This window comes from Diplodia corticola, assembly GCF_001883845.1.
Source record: "Diplodia corticola strain CBS 112549 chromosome Unknown scaffold37, whole genome shotgun sequence".
Taxonomy (NCBI): domain Eukaryota; kingdom Fungi; phylum Ascomycota; class Dothideomycetes; order Botryosphaeriales; family Botryosphaeriaceae; genus Diplodia; species Diplodia corticola.
In genome coordinates, this window is record NW_017971516.1 from 486,435 (window position 1) to 504,048 (window position 17,614).

General features: G+C 53.3%; 6 protein-coding genes across 6 annotated transcripts; 5 read left to right on the forward strand and 1 right to left on the reverse strand.

Annotated features, from left to right (window-relative positions):
* Positions 1–61: 61 nt before the first annotated feature.
* Positions 62–649, forward strand: BKCO1_37000150 (dynamin family protein; the record flags this gene model as incomplete). Its single annotated transcript, XM_020275031.1, has 1 exon — positions 62–649. The coding sequence occupies one exon, from the start codon at positions 62–64 to the stop codon at positions 647–649; it is 588 nt and encodes a 195-aa protein (XP_020128821.1).
* A 1,711-nt stretch (positions 650–2,360) lies between these two features.
* Positions 2,361–3,863, forward strand: BKCO1_37000151 (acid protease; the record flags this gene model as incomplete). The annotated part of the gene is made up of 5 exons (XM_020275032.1): positions 2,361–2,651; positions 2,713–2,836; positions 2,888–3,173; positions 3,240–3,337; positions 3,400–3,863. 5 exons carry the CDS (start codon positions 2,361–2,363, stop codon positions 3,861–3,863), a joined length of 1,263 nt encoding a protein of 420 aa, XP_020128822.1.
* Positions 3,864–4,338: 475 nt separating this feature from the next.
* On the forward strand, positions 4,339–4,791 carry BKCO1_37000152 (uncharacterized protein; the record flags this gene model as incomplete). Its single annotated transcript, XM_020275033.1, has 1 exon — positions 4,339–4,791. The coding sequence occupies one exon, from the start codon at positions 4,339–4,341 to the stop codon at positions 4,789–4,791; it is 453 nt and encodes a 150-aa protein (XP_020128823.1).
* Positions 4,792–6,489: 1,698 nt separating this feature from the next.
* Positions 6,490–8,159, forward strand: BKCO1_37000153 (major facilitator superfamily transporter; the record flags this gene model as incomplete). Its single annotated transcript, XM_020275034.1, has 4 exons — positions 6,490–6,678; positions 6,740–7,162; positions 7,220–7,838; positions 7,894–8,159. 4 exons carry the CDS (start codon positions 6,490–6,492, stop codon positions 8,157–8,159), a joined length of 1,497 nt encoding a protein of 498 aa, XP_020128824.1.
* A 1,296-nt stretch (positions 8,160–9,455) lies between these two features.
* BKCO1_37000154 (vacuolar h+\ ca2+ exchanger) lies at positions 9,456–10,995 on the forward strand (the record flags this gene model as incomplete). Its single annotated transcript, XM_020275035.1, has 4 exons — positions 9,456–9,695; positions 9,752–10,139; positions 10,198–10,330; positions 10,380–10,995. 4 exons carry the CDS (start codon positions 9,456–9,458, stop codon positions 10,993–10,995), a joined length of 1,377 nt encoding a protein of 458 aa, XP_020128825.1.
* A 776-nt stretch (positions 10,996–11,771) lies between these two features.
* On the reverse strand, positions 11,772–13,492 carry BKCO1_37000155 (uncharacterized protein; the record flags this gene model as incomplete). The annotated part of the gene is made up of 2 exons (XM_020275036.1): positions 11,772–11,789; positions 11,849–13,492. 2 exons carry the CDS (start codon positions 13,490–13,492, stop codon positions 11,772–11,774), a joined length of 1,662 nt encoding a protein of 553 aa, XP_020128826.1.
* Positions 13,493–17,614: the final 4,122 nt, after the last annotated feature.

A 17,614-nucleotide genomic window follows, 5' to 3' on the forward strand; every position in this document is an offset into this window, starting at 1 on the left:
AACTCTGGCCTCAACAGCACAGCACTGAGGCAGCACACTTATCTAACCCCTCCCACACACCATGACCCGCTTCTCCGCCCCACCACTCGCGCACGACGCCGCCGCCGCCGACGCCGCCGCCGCCGCCGATGACGACGACGACAAATCAACCACCTACACAGCCACAACCCCCCCAGAAAGCGTCGCCAGCGGCCTCGACGACGACCCCGACGACGACCGCCACCTTCCTGCGATCCAACAACCGCCGGCCTTGCCAAGACCCCACCCCGGCCGCACTTTCATGATCAGAGACACCTCGTCCGGGCACGTCATAACCCTGCGCGGCGGCGACGTCATCCTCTCCCCGCCCGACGGCCGCGCGTCGCAGTGGGAGTGCGTCGAAACCGCCGGCTGGCTGGGATTCCGGAACGGGGTGTCAGGGGCGGTTCTGGGCCGCGATTTCGGTTTGAGGATGTGTTGCGTTGCGGGGTGGCATCAGGGGTGGGAGCGGTTTCGCTTGAGGGAGAGGGGAGCGGGAAGTGTTTTGCTGATGGATCATTGGTGGTCGCTGAGGCCTGTCGGGGTGAAGGAGGTGGACTGGGTGGACAAGTTGGCGGTTATTGAGAATTGGGAGGCTGATGAGATGATTTGGGACTTTATTGAGGTTTGAGTGAGCGGGTTTTGGCTTGCGTTCTCGGAGGGATGCGGGGGTGGGGCCAGGTATTGGGTTGCAGCGCCTTCGAGAACGGAACTGGGAGGAGTGGTTGGGCTATGTTGGAGTGGCTCGGTGTCTCCTTGTACATACGTTATGAGGATAGTAAGCTGTCGAGGAGCATGTGTGAAGTTATTTTAGCTTATTTAGTATTGCCAAGTCTTGTGGGCATACCCTTCACTGAAGATGTGCTGTTTAAAGTTCTTCCCCTCTAGAGAAACTTCACATCGGTTGCTTCCAACGCCAGGCAGCGGAGTGCTGTGCGGCTTCAATGAATGCTCTACGGTGAAGAGAAAGAACGGCTGTGAATTTAGACACCAAAGTGGCGCAGCACTCTGACAGCGGCAAAGTGAAATGATGCACTGGCGGATCAGCCCCGTCGAATCCGGCTAACTTCCTCGTCTACGTGACGTCCTAGGCTTAGAGTGACTGGTTGGTCAATGGGATAGGTAGCTGAACCCAACAAGAGAGTCTACTCCGTAGGATCGGTCGGACACCACGCAATTGCAGTCAAATGATTGAAAAGAGTAGAGCGTAAGCTATTCGGTTGGCCATACTTGCGTCCCCTTCCCTGTAACCATTTGTTATTTTTCTGTCTTGTTTGTCAAGGAATTGCGCTCGCTACGGTGCAGAAATGAGTGAGCAGCTAGCAGACAGAGGTTGCGTGAATCGATGATGTGGAAGGATTAGTGGTGCGTGACGGCCGTAGCTATTCCTTCCGTGGGAAGTGAAAAAAAAAAGCGGTTTGCATTATTCGAGCGTCTGGATAGTTTCTTCGTCATAGAGGCATATCCCTGTAGTTATGGCATCAGTTATCTAGCAACGATCCTTTCGTGATATACGCTATCCGGAACCTCTGATGTTATTTAAAGAAAACGATTGCTACTTCTCGCAAAACCTTTGTCCACAGCCAGTCCTTGATGAGGATGGGAGTATTCCTTCTGACAGATGCATTTCTACAGCGGATGAGGTTTGAGCAGAAAGAGAACAGGACAAATACTCATCCGCACGAGTACGTCGTCAAGCGTTGCAGACTCTGGAATCTAGGAACCGTGTTAATGTCCGTTCACCATTCATTAGCCATTCTTGATTCTCGCAGTATGCGCGTTTGTTTCCACGTCAAGTGAAAACTCCGCATGGAGATCATCGACAAACTCAGCGTCAACATGCTGTCTTGACGATGAAAGCAGCGGAGCTCAGCCAGAAACCTCGGTGTACAAAACAAATCTGCCGACCAGCCAGCCGATGCTCGTGTTCAGAAGTCCGCTCGTGTGATCGAAGATATGGAGGTGCTGTGACGCCAGTCCATTGAGACCGTACTTGAACTCTCGGGCGCATCTTTGCCCTCGCGGATTTATAGTAGAGGCAAAGATCAGCGGACATCACCTTAAAATGGGATGGCAGCTTCGCATTGAACGGTGATCATGGATGGATACGTCGAAGAGACATGGCATTATTGTGATGGGATCCCTGGAAATCCCCACTTTGACTTCGTTTCCAACGCGAACGGACCTTCCCTTCTCGGTTAATTGCTTCGTACATACCCTGCACCTCGTATTTCGTAGCCCGACGATCCAAACAAGCGTGAGAGATAAATATAGTGCTCATCGACTGGATAAAGTGCACCCGCTCCATTGTTTGTTTTCTTGCTCGATCAGAATCTGAAGCCATGCCCACCATGACTTTCTTTGTTCTGTTGTCTTTGGCCAGCCTCCTGACATCATGTCTGTCCTTGGCCCTTCCCACAGTGGGTGGGAACGGCAAGGTCGGCGTCGTTGACATTTCGATTCCGTCCAACAGGCACGATGACCAATACTACGTCGCCAACCTTGATTTTAATGGTCAGACCATTCCGGTCCTCATTGACACCGCTTCAGGGGATCTTTTCGTTGGGTCAAATCAATGCAGCACGACCAACTCAACTAGTGGATGCTACCGCAGCCCCGTTTACCAGATCGACGTATGACCAATGACCTTTCTCGGCTCTTGTTTGTTTGCACAGTGCTGACAGAGCCCTATAGAACCAAACCACAATCATTGCAAATGAGACATTTGGAACCGTCGTCGGCGTTGCCGGCGTTATTGGCAACCAGTCCATCATGCCAGTGGATTTTGGAGGCGTTACGGTCCCTGATCTGGCCACCCGTAGGCTTCAACCTCTCCCGCATCTTTCCGTTTGTGGTCTAACAGAAGCAGCTCTCCTCTTTTATGCTGGTCAGGGCGAGTTCCAAAACGGTTCCTTTGGCGGAATCTTCGGTCTCGCCCCACGCAACGTCTCTCGCAATTACTACTTCTTCGAGCGCCTTCCCCCGGTCGAGGCCATGATTACAAAAGGCCTCTTGGAAAAGCCTGTCATGTCACTGACGTTGCCGCGGCTGGGCGATCCCGCTTCCCCCACGACCGGTAAATTGACATTTGGCGCCATCGAGGACGTTGCCACCATCGGAGACATTTCTTACAACGACATCATTGACACGCCAAAGTAGGCTTCCGCCCGCCGTCACAGACCCGCAATATGAACTGAGCAGCTGACAACCCGAAACCGCAGCTACGGCTACGAAGACGGCCGTCTCTCACCGCAGTCCTGGACCTCCCAGCTGCTCGGCGTGCGCATGAACGGCGTCGAGATCAACCTCACGCGGAGCTGTAAGCTCTGCCCTGCCCCAATGCCATCTCCCACGAGCCATCACTGACGCTATCCACCGCAGCCATTGACGCCGAAGGCCGCTATCTCTCCCTCTTCGACTCGGGCGCGCAGACGATCCTCCTCCGCTACCAAGAATTCACCGCCGTCGCCGCCCTCTTCCACGGCCCGACCATCGTGCAGGACGGATACGCCGTCTTCTTTGACTGCAGCATCCCGCAGCTTCTGGAACTCAAATACCACGGTGACGACCGCTGGTTCGCCGTCGATCCGCTTGATCTCATTATCCCGAGTGATCATGGTGTTGTCAATGGGACGGTGATGTGCAAGTCGGCGCTGGGCACGTGGAGCAGGACATTTGCGGATAGTATCATGGGGGTGCCGTTTATGCGGAACGTTCTGAGTGTGTTTGATTACAAGACAGAGGATTTGTATAGCGTGCAGCCGAGGGTGGGGTTGGGGGCGTTGACAGATGCTAAGGAGGCGGTGGGGAGGTATGCCGAGGTTTACCAGAACAGGCTGCTGTAGGGTGACTTGCTAGGTCAGAAGGATCGGTCCCCCCAAGGGAAACACTACTCCGACATAACTATATTTGGTAATTACTGGGACCATCTCACGGTCTATGCCGTAGACCAACTAGTTTAGTAAATAGAACAGAAGGAAAGAGCCAAGAGCTTCATGTTGATCCCCATTTCCGGAAGTAATAAGTTCAAATGCAGACATTGGCGCATGTGCAAGAGTGGGAGAATGTTTGATGACGTCATCAATGCACGACAGATGTTAGTTGGTGGTGATGGATAAGGCTATCGGGGGCGGGGTGCGGGGTCATTGCCCACCGTGCCGACAGGACTCCTGAATTGAAGCAAGTGACGTCACGCAAAGCGTGTACATACCCAGTGGGGAAGAACAGTCCACGGTCGAGTAGCAATGACTTTTGGCTACTGGCCCATCTTAAAACCATCTGTCGCCTCCCATCTCACCTTTATCCACCATCTTCTCCACCATGTCCGAATCACCTCAAAAGCCAGTTTTCCTTCCATCCGGACCAGTTCTGCAAAACCAACCGTCCTCATTTGCCGAGCCAACTCGCGGAACCACTACCTGGCATACTCTACTGTCCGCTCCTAACACGCCAACTGATTCGCTCACCACCGGTATCGCAACCTGTCCTCCGAACGGGTCACTCGCTCTGCATCGACACAAACAAGCCGAGATCTACTATATCCTCTCTGGTACCGGCGAGGTGGAAATTGAGGGGGAAAGGCAGAGGGTGGTAAAGGACACCGTTGTCTGGATCCCCGGGGATGCAGAACACGGTGTGTTCTGTGGTGAGCAGAGCGAGCTGCAATGGCTGTACGTGTTTCCTGAGAGCAAGATGGAGAACGTCGTCTATCGATTTCGCGACGAGAGCGAGTACAATCGGCCGACACACCGAGGCGTCGCATCGAAGCTGTAGAATCTTGTCTTGTCGTTAGTACGAGCTTCCCATCTCAATTTGCTTGGACAGGGAAAAGTTCTATGTCTTTTCTTCACACATCTACCATTCCATATCCTACGAGTAACGAGATATTGTAACTCCCTGTGTTATTCGTCCCTCCTCTCAGGCACGTACTCACGCATTAACGCCGGACTGTTGGTAGTAGCAGCTATGAAAAGAGTGCGCCGGGTCACGTAGAGTAGAGAAGACTAAGAAGAAGAGGGAGGCTGCGGGCAAGGTCACTTTGTTGTTGTGCATCCTCTCCCCCATCCGCCACCACAACCGCTCCCTGCATCCTACCACTGTCTTGCTTGACTGAGAAAAGAGCATTCTCCCTGATCCGCCAAGGGAGAAGAATGCTGGCGGGGGCAGGACCGGTAGGCGAGGGGCGTTCACATAGGCGAATGGGCTTGGGAAATTCCCTGTCGGGTGTTTCCGAAACCAAGGATCCGGGCAGTGGTCTACATCGTCGACGAAGCTGCTGTTTAGAGTGGTCATGCGATCTTCTCCACCATCTTCTGGACCAGGTTTTGTGCTCCTCCAGCCACCTTGGAAAACACGTGGTGGAATGCTACTAGAGAGGGATGACGAGGGCGTGGATGATGGCATCGAGCCTGATCATCGCGCGCGCCTTCATCAGTTTCATCATCTTTTAGAATACTCCATCTCGTGGCTTAGAAAGACTCAGAATCTCATTGGCTTCAGTCCTTCTCATGGCAGTATACGTACGGCCTTGGATCAGCGTCGCCTCGCATGGCCCTGGCAGCTGATAAGCTTGGCGGAATCTGACTCGTGGGGGGAGGCGATGGAGGTTGGCGGATCCCATCGGGTGTGCGTAGCAGATTCAGATTTACGGTAAGAGTTCTAGCCAATTGGTCAATTCTGCCTGAGCAAAGGGAACAGGTTTCAGACTGTAGGTGGTACCATGACAACCCAATCTCAATGTGGATTCCGGGTTGTACTGAGCGCCCGTCGTCCTTCTATCAATAGCGGAAGCGTCTCCGCCGCAGAGCACAGTTTGGCGTTGGCTGGGAAACGGCATATGGATGCCGTTGAAACCAACAGGGTACTACTTACCGGCGCCGCCACTTGCTGTCATACCCGGCCACACATTCTTCTACGGCTCCTGTGGCTCAGATGCTCGCCCAACCATGCACATGGCTGCCTTGCAAAGTGCAGATGGGCTGCTTGACATGACCCTGGTATACAAGGAACTTTGGGGGATGACGCATTCCGGGCATTATCTTCGCTTTCGAGATTTCGTCGATGACCGCACGAGCTTCAGGTGGCTGGACCTTGCGTAAAAGACATCCGCTAAGCAAATTCTTGGCTTCCAGTGCAACAAGTGTCGCTACCACTGTTGTATCTCTACGCATTCAGCTTACCTTGAAGAGTAAAGTATCTATGCAGGAGTTCTCAAGGGATGTCCTTCTTTTGCCATTGCCATTATTACTGGTAGATTTTCGAGAAGCTTTAATTGGGTTAAGGTTCAGTGGGTATGACAACTGACATATCTTGCGGCGTCATGCGTTGTCGGAATGTCTGCAGATCCTGGATTGCAACCTCACATCCGGAGAAGGCTGGTTAGAGAGACTTGCCTCTCGAACATATATATCCGGGTAGGAGGTCCGATCGAAATAAAATCTCCAAATCGGGCCATTTCCCTTTGTTTTCACCATGGAAAGTGTCACGCCTGACCGCGAGAAGGTGCCCGATGATGCGACCATCGCCATTTCGGACTCATCCTGCAAGGGGGGAATCCCTGACGAGCTCGACGCTCCGAGAAGCCGAAGAGTTCTATGGAAGATCGACCTCGTGATTATGCCGGTCGTGACTTTTGGCATGACGCTGGCATTCCTTGATGAAGTCTATCCACTCGAAAGGGAAGAAGATTTTGCCGGTGTATGATGCTGACGAGCGTTGCCAGAACGTCCTTCCCTACGCTGCAGTCTACGGATTGGTCGACGACACGCATCTGCATAACCAACTTTACAGTTGGCTTGGGAGTACATTTTACTTTGGGTATCTCTTCATGGAGTTTCCAAACTTGTGGATCATTTCCAAGTTCCCGGTGGGAAAATACATGGGAGCTTGTTTTTGTGCCATGGGCACTTGCTTCTCCCTACTAGCCGCATGCCACAGCTTCGCCGGTCTTGCAGCCCTCCGATTTCTGCAAGGTGCCTTTGAGGCGGCTATGCTTCCCTGTCTTCTTTTCATCAACTCTGCATGGTATCGTCGCGAGGAGCAGCCTTTGCGGACGGCTCTCTGGGCAAACACCTTTGCTGGAACATTCACTGGCATTCTTAGTTACGCCATTGGAAACATCGGCGGTCCACTGTCAACATGGAGGGTAAGTTTGACCACTCTTCACTTAATTGAAGGCCAGAAACTGCTGATACTGCCGCAGTACATTTTCCTCATCTACGGTTCCGCCACCATCAGCATGGGATTGCTCATGTTCATAGCTTTACCAAACTCTCCCTCTACGGCCTGGTTCCTGACCGAGGAGGAGAGACGCATTGCAGTGCGCAGAGTCGCGATGAGCCAGACCGAAGATGCATCTCACAATGGCATGAAATGGAGACAAATCCTGGAAGCATTGAGAGATCCGAAGTACTGGTGCATCTCAACGTTCTTCATCACGCAGGCCATCACGAATGCCGGTATCACGCAATTCAACCCGCTGATAATCTCAGGCTACGGTTTCTCCAGGGCTAAAACGGTCTTGATGGCCACCCCACAAGCGGCCATCGCCATGGTAGCGCAGGCAATCCTGACAGCAATTACGTTCTGGGTGCCCAACCTCAGATGCGTATTCTGGGTCTTGGCGAGCTGCGTTGCCATGGCCGGCGCCGCCACGGTTAAGGTTCTCGATCCGGTTGCCCATCGTCATGCTTCTCTTGCCGGTGTCTACCTCATGGGGTTTTGGAATGTCCCCTGGGTTATGGTGTTGAGTCTTCAGTCCTCTAACGTCGTGGGTACGACAAAGAAGAGCTTCGTCTCCGTTTCTGCCGCAGCGTTTTATGGTAAGCATTATGCGCTACCCAGGTCGATTTCGTTGTTTTCGCTGACATGTAAAAGCGATCGGCAATATCGTGGGGCCCCATTTCTTCTTGGAAGGCCAGGCGCCACACTATAATCTCGGCATGGGTGCCATGCTGTGCTGCTTTGCAGTGATGGCGACTACAGGTGGTTTGTACTACGGCTTGTGTGTCTTGGAAAACAAGAGGCGGGACCGTGAGTATGGATCACCGAGTCTTTGCACTGATGAGATGTCGGAAATGTCACAAGTTGTATGCGGTGGCCTGACCGATGTGTCCATTCATCAATTTCGTTACGCCTACTAGCATAGTAGAGCGTTACTATGAACAGTGTAGCAAACCGACTTTCCGCTCTACCACGAGGTGTATAATATTGTGCATCATCTCTTATACCATTGGCTCTGTGATATGGGTAGCACATACTCCAATCATCCCCTGTCCGACCGTTACGGGGCATACAATACTGTTTAATAACCGCAATTACAGCCTTATGATCGCAGGGGAGAGCTCAGAGCAGCATGTCTGGATTAGGGCTACAGCCTGTGGCACGCGCATTCAGCTATGTGTGTGTGCCGTGAAAGTCATGGAGGATGGGAGGGCATTATCATTAAGCACTTTGGTACGCCAGCTGACGTGTTCCGCCTCGTCCGCAATCAGAACCTTTCGCAATACCCAAGGTGGGGTTCCATAAGCCCTGCGTATCGCGTGCGGGTACATATTTGGCGTCCCGCTACGATCACTCGCATCGGCCACAGGCTGCTGGGGAGTGGGGGCGGACCTGCTCTTCTCGCACGGGCGCCGCGTGGTCAAAGACGAGGGCAGGGTGCTTGGTGTGGACTGGGAGAGCTGAAAAGAGAATGTTAGGCAGAGATCGGAGAGACTGATCAGAGCTAGGCCGTAGTTTACGAGATCGCTGGATGAGCCTCCCTTGGCAAAGTCTTAGCAAGGCTTGTCATGCGCTGTGCGAGTAGCCGATGTACTGGATCTCGTCAATATTTGCCTGTAGCCTAGTCGAAGTACGACTCCAAGGATCCCGGATGGATTTTAGTTTCCAAAGATGTTGCATGATGTTTGTGGCTTCCAAAATCCTCCTCTGAATGAATCACTTCCGTTCTGCAGTAGTTGAGTATGTGGAAATCCTCACTGAAAAGGACGGCCGAAAGAAGAGATGTGAGCATGTAGCTGTGTGACTACAGTGGCTCGAGACCAAGCACGTCGAGCCCCTGGATTCCTCGACGGATTGTCTGCTGACGTCAAATAAAAGTGGACTTGTGTCCACGCATTCGCGGGTGACCGGCATGCCGATTAACCCCACAAGCCCCAGCTCACGGTTAAGTCGGACCGAATATCCGTCTCCCCCTTTACTACCCCACTATTTCCGTCGCCAGTGGCCGTTGAACGTACTTCAGATTTCCCACGACAGCTCGCCGTGATGCAAGCTTGCCACATCACGCTGAAGTCGACACCGCCTTGGATGTAGATCCGGTGCAGCCTCGGCTGCTTTTCAACACCCTGATCCCGCTTTAGCCGGATCATGCTTTTAAACTTGCGCTGCCTCATCCAGAATCCGTCACGGTTCGCGTCTTACCAAGCGCCAGACTGATGGCGACCTGTCAAGACATGAGTGAAGAGCGCTTCGACGCTTCGGATCTGAGTACGCTTGAGGCAGGCGGCACGAGAACGGGCACGAGAACCGGCACTGCTTTCGGCATCCACAATTACGGCGAAAGTGGCCATCATGGCATCCATTTCCAGCACTTTGTTCGCACCTGCTTCAACCATTCGGCGCCGTGCAGATATTTTAATATCCTCTGGGTGGTCGTACCAGCAGCCATTGTAATTGTACGTCACCCCGGCAAGACTAGACTCAAGTTTTCCAGGCTTGCTGATGATTACAGGGCTTCGTGAAGCGCCACGACGAGTCGGGCAGCTGGCACCTCGCAATCTTCATCCTCAACTATGTCGCCATGGTGCCAGCAGCGAACTTGATTGGGTTCGGCGGCGAGCAGATCGTCCGCAAAGTCTACAACGTGGTTGGGCTGATCATTGAAACCACCCTAGGCTCCATTGTTGAGATGGTTGTCTTTACAATTCTGATCACTCGGACCGCGACGGACACATTCGATCCGATTCAGATCATCCAGGCAGCGATTCTAGGTTCTGTTCTTGCAAATTTGTTGTTCTGCATTGGCCTGTGTTTCTTTATTGGCGGCATGAAGCGCGAAGAGCAGCAGTTCCATGCCGCCATTGGTGAGGTCGGCGGTGGGCTCATCCTGGTTGCTGGAAGTAAGCATCCCCCCGTTCTGAATTTGACAAGAAGCTGGCTGATTTTGACTAACCAAAGTGGCTTTGATCCTTCCTTCTGCATACATCAACACCCTTCAAGATACCGAGTATGGCGGGACCGGAGATTTTGATGTGGATGGTCTTAAGATCAGCCGTGGGACCGCCTTCATTCTCCTGGCCTCCTACATGGTGTAAGTCAAATGGACGGCAACTGTTCCGCTCAGCTACTGACCTCCTCAGCTACCTCTGGTACCAAACAAACTCGCACCGCAGCCTGTACTCGGACGTGTTCAATCATGATTTGCTTGTGGGCGACAACCACGACAAAGCCGTCGAGGAGGAGAAGCTGAGCTTAAGCGAATGCCTTTTGGCTCTGGTCATTTCAATCACCTGCGTCTGCTGCATTGCTTACCTGCTCGTGGATCAGATTCACTTTATCGTTGAGGAGCGTCACGTCAAGGACGCATTCGTTGGTCTGATTCTCGTGCCAGTCATCGAAAAGGCCGCCGAGCATCTGACGGCAGTCGGAGACGCGTCTGATAATCGCATGAACTTCGCACTGTTTCACGTCATTGGATCTTGCATCCAGACTGTGATGCTCATCACTCCCATCATCATCTTTATCGGTTGGGGTGTTGGGAAAGACATGACCTTGGCTTTTGAGCCTTTCCAGGCAATTGTTCTCATCCTTGCCATTTTGGTGGTCGGCGGCTTTTTGCGAGACGGTAAGAGCGACTATCTTCGGGGCTTTCTCTGCCTCGTGGCGTACCTCATCATTGCCGTCTGTTCGTATTACTATCCCAACCCAACCAAAGAGTCCGCACACTTTTCAACTCTGGTGTTGAATCCGACATGAGGAGCAAACGAGAATACTAGACAAATTTGATGACTTGGACCATATTGGCCACCAACAAGGCTGAAACAACAATCCATCATGGCGAGAAAAGGTTGAAACAAGCGCTGATCGTCAGTGGTCGAGTTGCTGCACCGGAGACTCTTTCCAAAGAATTGCCTCGGCCCACGACACATTGCGCCATTGGCTACACCATGACCTCAGTCTCTACCAGCCGTTGAAAGGGTCCCCGTATCGGCGATTTAAAATGAATTCCAGCCAAACCGTAGCCGGCCGATATGTCAGGATCTATGGTGGACAGCTGTAGGTACTATGTCATGGGGACTCAGCAACATAATAGCCGGATCCCGCCATGGACTCTAGAGAAAGTTCATTCAAAAGAGGGCATCTCCGCCCAGAAGGTCGCTGTCACGCTATAAGAGGAAGGATATTTACAGAAGCTGGCGGCAAGCTGGGATGTGAAGGGCGCTTGCCATGCTGTGCGTAACTCGGCCAACGATAAAGTGCGTGCCCACCCCACCACTATAACCGGACAGATTTCTGCACGGTATTGTGTTTACTGGAATAAAAATGGCTACATCATGCATCAAAGAGCTTGCAAAACCTTATATATTCAATCAGTCTAAACTATGCGTTCCCTCTGCTGGAAATTACCCCCATATCAACGGAGACCTTTTTGCACCACTACCACCCCGAATCATCCCCTCATAGAGCACTGAATCCATCTGCTATCCCACCCTACAGTGAGCTCCATCCTCATTGTCCGAACTCTTCTACGATCACGCTACCAATCGCTTCTACACAAGGAACGCGTTAGATTATCGAGCACAATCATCATGGTTCAAATATGACTTACTCTCGCTGCATCCAGAGACTCGCCCTCCCGACAGTTGAGCAGCCACGATCTCTTACTACCTTTAGTGTCGAGATCGTCTGTGTAGTGCTCGGTCTTCAGGCTATACTGCGTGCCAAATAAGTGGCCGACCCACTCTTTCTCTCTGTTGACGAAGACATTGTCGAAGCCTCTCTCCGTCGGTGACTGCTTGTCGTCCTTGAGCACTCCAAGCTTCGCGACAAAGTCCTTCTCATTTGCGAAATGCTCGGTGCGGAGCACATCGTCGAGCTTGCCGTGCCAATCGACGCTGGGGTTGCCAAAGGTGAAGACGCAAAGCCGATTGCGCATGGCATCCCTCACCATGCTCGAATTGCGGTGGAGCAGGGTCTCGAGTGCGAGGCGGAGGACAAGGCAACCTTGGGAATGCGCGATCATGACAACGTACTTGTACTTGTTCCCAACTTCGGCCTGCATCAGGGCGTTCTCCAGCTGGTTGACCAACTCCTTCTGGGCCGCTTTGCTGCTCGCTGTCGTTTGCACCATGTTTTCCTGGCTCTGAGTGTTCCGGTCGCCGTCACGGTTCCTTTGGCCTGCGCACTCGATGAGGTCCCATAGGATGCCATCGCCTCTGTTGTAGACGCCTGTCACGTCGCGCGAGTAGCGCTTGGCCAGTTTCTTGCAGGCGAGGTGCAGCCAGTAGAGCTCGGTGCCGATGCCATTGACGAATATCCACTTCTCGTCTGTGACCTTTGCGTCACTATGATCTGCCGGCGAAGGGTTCGAAGGATCGGCGACTCCGTTGACTGCTCTTCTGGGTTCTCCGTTGACCATCTTTTTCTGGACTCCGTTCCCGTTGGCCATCATTTCTCCTACTGCTGAGTCCCTTCTCAAATCTTTGACCGATGCATCAGGAATTGCCTGTAGGATCTGAGAGCCCGACGGAGTGACTTTCACGATCGCCCCAGAGTGTATGGAGTCGGTGAGCAGTTGGGTTTCGGCCGTCATGTTGATTTCCTCGAACTTCAGCGGTTGCGGCAGTTGAGTCAGGATGTAGACGACGGACTTCACCAACCTCTGGACTTGGCACAGCAGAGCGTGTCGGTTCATCGGGTCTCGGAGGTCCAGTTCATTGTCAAGGCCGTGTTCATCCAGCTGATGGCGCTTCCCGGTCAATGAGTCGGACTTGACGTAACCCTTGGCGCATTCGATTACGTCGACCAGGAAATTCACCACCTCGTGCCGTTGGTCCCACAGAAATTGGATGGTGGCTCCGGTGAGCTCGTTACTCAGTACTCCCTTCCGGATGGTGAAGACGTGAGTCGCATCCTTGAGAATTGCCTTTACAACCGTCCGTGTCATTTTCACCATGGTAGTCAGCAGGACCTCGGGCTTGAGAAGGTCCAAGGCCCCGCAAAGAGATTCGAGGAGCCTTGCCATTGGGGCTGGGGTAACCTTTTGGACCAGTGCTGCCGCGGCGTTGGTCAACAGGTCCGCTGCTCCAGGGGCCTCGGCGAGCGTGTTAAGAAAGTCAGCCACCATGCGATTCTTGCGGTCTTCCCCAATGGCCATGTCCACCGCTTTACTACCGGCATTTACAGCAAGCTCTGTGGTCTTTTTCACCGTCCTTTCCACAGCACTGCCCAACATCCCGAAACCAAACGCCATGGTTGCGGTACAATCCGGTGACTTCGCGGTTGCCCGTGAGTTGAGAATTTGATGAATGTGGTGCCAATCGACGAAATAAATCGAGGTTGTACAATAGCTTTTCAAAACGAATCAAGAACAGGAGCCAGCTTGGATCAAGCAAGCAAACAGACAGACCATGTTGATAATAAATAAACCGCGTAGATACTGATGAAACACCCCGCATTCCGGACACAGGAACGGCTAGCCTCCCTCGAATCAAGGGCAGATAAGCTCCCGATAATCTTTCACATGTGCATGCATACACAGTGGAATCGCTGGCTTCGAGAGGCTGGTCCCAAGGGCGGCCATTAGCGCGAATTGATAGCGCTGGTTTCAGCCTCACGGCTCCCTTCCATCCCGCAAGCGGCCAATCCTTCGCTAATCTCCCATCCCTTCCGCCAGCACATGAAGTTTACCTCCACAGCCATCGCGAAAGGTAGGTTTGGCTTCTTACGAAATCATCGGCCCACTTTCACAGACCAAGCATGATGAGCATGCGTAGTCTCCAGGGTAGCCCTTCCATTCGTCTCCCCAACACCGCTAGCCGAACACAAAAGACAACGGTACGTATGTGCAGCCTTATGCGAGTTGCGCGAATTAGCGAGACAGCGGCTTGGTCGCGTTGCCATTTGCTGTGATGACCAACATCCTACTAGTAGTAGTGTAGGTGCGTCATGTTCACGAGACCTGGGTGATTCTCCAAGGCCAAGGCTAGCATGGTACGGCATCGATTCGCTCGTTTAGTTGAACTATACGGCGTAGAGCGGATTTATAAGTCAATGTGTGGCTTAATAAGCTTGAACTGTTCTTGGAGACCAACCGGCTTGGAAGGCTCCGTCGGATGCTTGCCGACAAGTTGAAATTCCTCAGCGGTGATCTGGTCCGCAATCATGTGCCCACAGGAACACGAACAACCTACACCTCTCCACCGACCCGCACAACCATGAGTTCAATTTCATCAAGCAGCAAGCAACGGATCTTCCCCTTCGCCCTGAGCCAATGACTGCCAGCTCAAAATTATATAGCCAAAAGGCGTCGCCTGTGAAGTGTTTGTCGGCCAACCATCAAGTCCACTTTATCTTTCCACCAAATCTTCCTCAACCAGCCAACATGTAGCTCTCCATCGTCTTCATTGTTTCCTCTGCTATTGCTAGACTCGCTGATTGACTCCATGCTGCGGCCCCACACAGTGTATCTGTCCCAAGTGTGGGCATCGTATTGACAGATTTGCGGACGGCACAAATAGGACGCCGCTGGGGGAAAGGAGGCTGTGACATCTTCCGCTGCGCCTCCGACGGTAGTATGGTCTCACTAAAGAACCATAGCCGACGTACTCAAGATCACAGTCGAACTATGATCTTTCCATTGAATTCGGTAGTCTCGAGAACCATGGCCTCGAACCGACGATACGTTGCTTCATAAAGATCGCCAGTATCAACACAGGCTGTTGCGATTCCCCCACCAGCTGTGGTAGCTGGTTCCTACTTACCAGCACTGGCGAAAGCGAGCCTGATGTGGTGCGAGAACTAGTGGCTCCGTAAGTAGCCATCGACGCAGCGATTCTCGGAGGTTCGGCATGAGTGGCCGCTGCGCCCACCGTAGTTGGTGACCATGAAAGAAAGTACTTTATGACTGCACTGGCGAGACTCGGTAGGCGGCGACGGCGGCGGCAGCGGCAGCGGCAGCGCGATTGTGGTGCCCAGTGCCTACGTGACGACCTCCGCGCCTGACTGTCCTCGGCCGCGATGCCGGGGCCGCTGGATGGTGTGGATTGTTGTCGAAAATCCTAAACCCGTACGCTCTCTCGGTGTGATGAGCAAGGTAAAGATGACTTTTAATCAGTGCGATATCTCAGAATGGCCTGGGACTGTTCAATCGACCGACACAGCGGGTATGACGGAGCGCTAAGAGCGCGAGACGTCCTGGTCAATTTGAAGGAACAGTGGACAACATCGAATCACTCAGCCCTTCCAACCTCACTCCTTCGAATCGCCCAACCTCACACTTTCCTCCCTTCAGACCAATCCGCGGCCCCGGTTGGGCTCCCATCGCAGAGCCACAACAGCCTGTTTACACTACAGATGAATGTCAAACGGCAGAATCGCCCATCCGCTTGCTCGGTGATAGCGGAGTCGAGATAATCTTCGGTGGCGCACGGGGCAGTCGCAAGGTGGGGGTACCAGCTTGGCGGGTATTTAGGAGGCGACCTATGGAGCTGAAAAGTCGACCGTGCGCTCAAATTGGTGTTGTTAGCAGGGCTGCTGGTCTCCCGGGTGCTTTTCTTGACGTCGCTGCTCGCGCTGGCGCCGTGATCGTGTTCGTATTTTGAGTCTTTAGTGGCCACTTCACTTGCGTTGCAGTTGCATAGAGCACAAGGACGCTTTGCACGGAGGCTAGTGTTAGGAAGCTCGAGATGCGACCTGGCATGCATGGGATACCGGGGGTCCAGACACATTCCCGTCGATGAAAGTAGAGATGGGGTGTTTCGCCGCGGCGGTCGCCTACACTGTTAAATTTTGCCTCAAACAGTAACGTCTGGCATATTTCGCCTCTAACTCACAGTATCAGAGCAAAAGTGGAGATGGCGGAGGCGGCAGCAGCAGCAGCAACGGCCGAGGTGGCCTGTTCACCAGCTAGCCACTCTACGCCAGCGTCCCAAGGTCTAGATTGGCTGCCTTCGCTTCGCACCGTCCTCTGCCTGCCGGGCGGGGCCTGGCCTCATGGACAACTCGGATCTCATTCCCGATACGTCAGGCTGCGGACGAGCTGCATCACTAGCGACGCCGCCTCTCATGGATATGGCTGTACTACTACTAGCGTTCGCCATTACCTACGTTTGATGACGATGCAGGAGGTGCAAAAGGCTCTCGCGGCTCTGCCCGGCTTATCTCATACGCTCGCTAAGCTGCAGCTTGGGAAGAGGGGGCGGAGGTAAGTCAGGCAGCGGCAGCAGAGATGGAAGCACCGGCCTGTCAGCTTAGTTGGTGGAGCATGTGTGACTCCCGACCGCTCTGCCACCTCGGAGACTCGGCGAGCTGCTATTTCAAGTAGAGAATGAAGCAGTTTGCGGCATGGCACTGCGTCGACCACCCGCAACAGAACTGCCGTCTGCTCTTACCGTAAGGCGAGGGCCTACTCTTCATCATTCTAGTGAGACAGCGGTCCCGTGCCATGCCTAGATAGCCCCCTTGTGCGCATCGACGGAGCCTTGCGTTCTGTGTGCATGTATCCATTTCCTAAACTGGCCGGATGCAGTGGTGGCGTGATGAACATCTGCAGCCGACCCATGCTGGTCTCGCTTGTCGTCAGATCCAAGAGCGAAGTTTGGAGAAGTGCTCGGAAGTGATGCGGCCAATAGATGCGGCCGGGGGCCAGGAAAGGAGGGGCTACTCGGCTGGCGGTGGCGCGACAACCGACCAGGGCTCGGCTCCTCGGCCGGTGTCCCGTCCGCAAGTCGAGCGTGTACACAGGCCCGTTCTGGCCTTGCCGTCAACACGTACGTCTCTCGAGCTCGATTTGCTGGAGACTGCAACGGGCCCCCGGAGAAGTAGACCGTTTCGCTAGACCTTGTAGCGAGGAGCCGCGTAGTCATAGCGTTTTGCCGGGCGCGCTGCTTGCTCAAGGACATGACACTCGTTTTTCACGTCGGTCGATTTGCGCGGTCGGAAGTCCTGATTCACGACACCAAGGGGACCGACGATACTCGGTCGTGGATTTAAGCTCGCGGATCATTCATGTATCCTGCACCCCCGTTCGGTCCGAGCCTTAACGCGCACAGAGCTATCGAACTTAACCTTCTTCAGATCATCGTCGTGGTTCGCGAACCGTTCAGCGGTTGCCTTCTCGGAAACATCTCCGCTCCAGATCTGACTCTTCTCCCAACGTCTTCTTACTGTACAGCTAGATGTCGCAATCTTGGATAGTAAAACGCGAAAAACGAGCTGGGTAGACCTTGCCTCGTCAGTTTTCGTAGCGTGGCTCCACGAGGTAGGCGTTCAACATGGTCAAGAAATAGCAAGCATTGTGATTCTTAAAGCATGGACACGAATCAAAACATTGTTTACTACAAAAGGGCTGCTTTTATATTCCCATTATCATGGA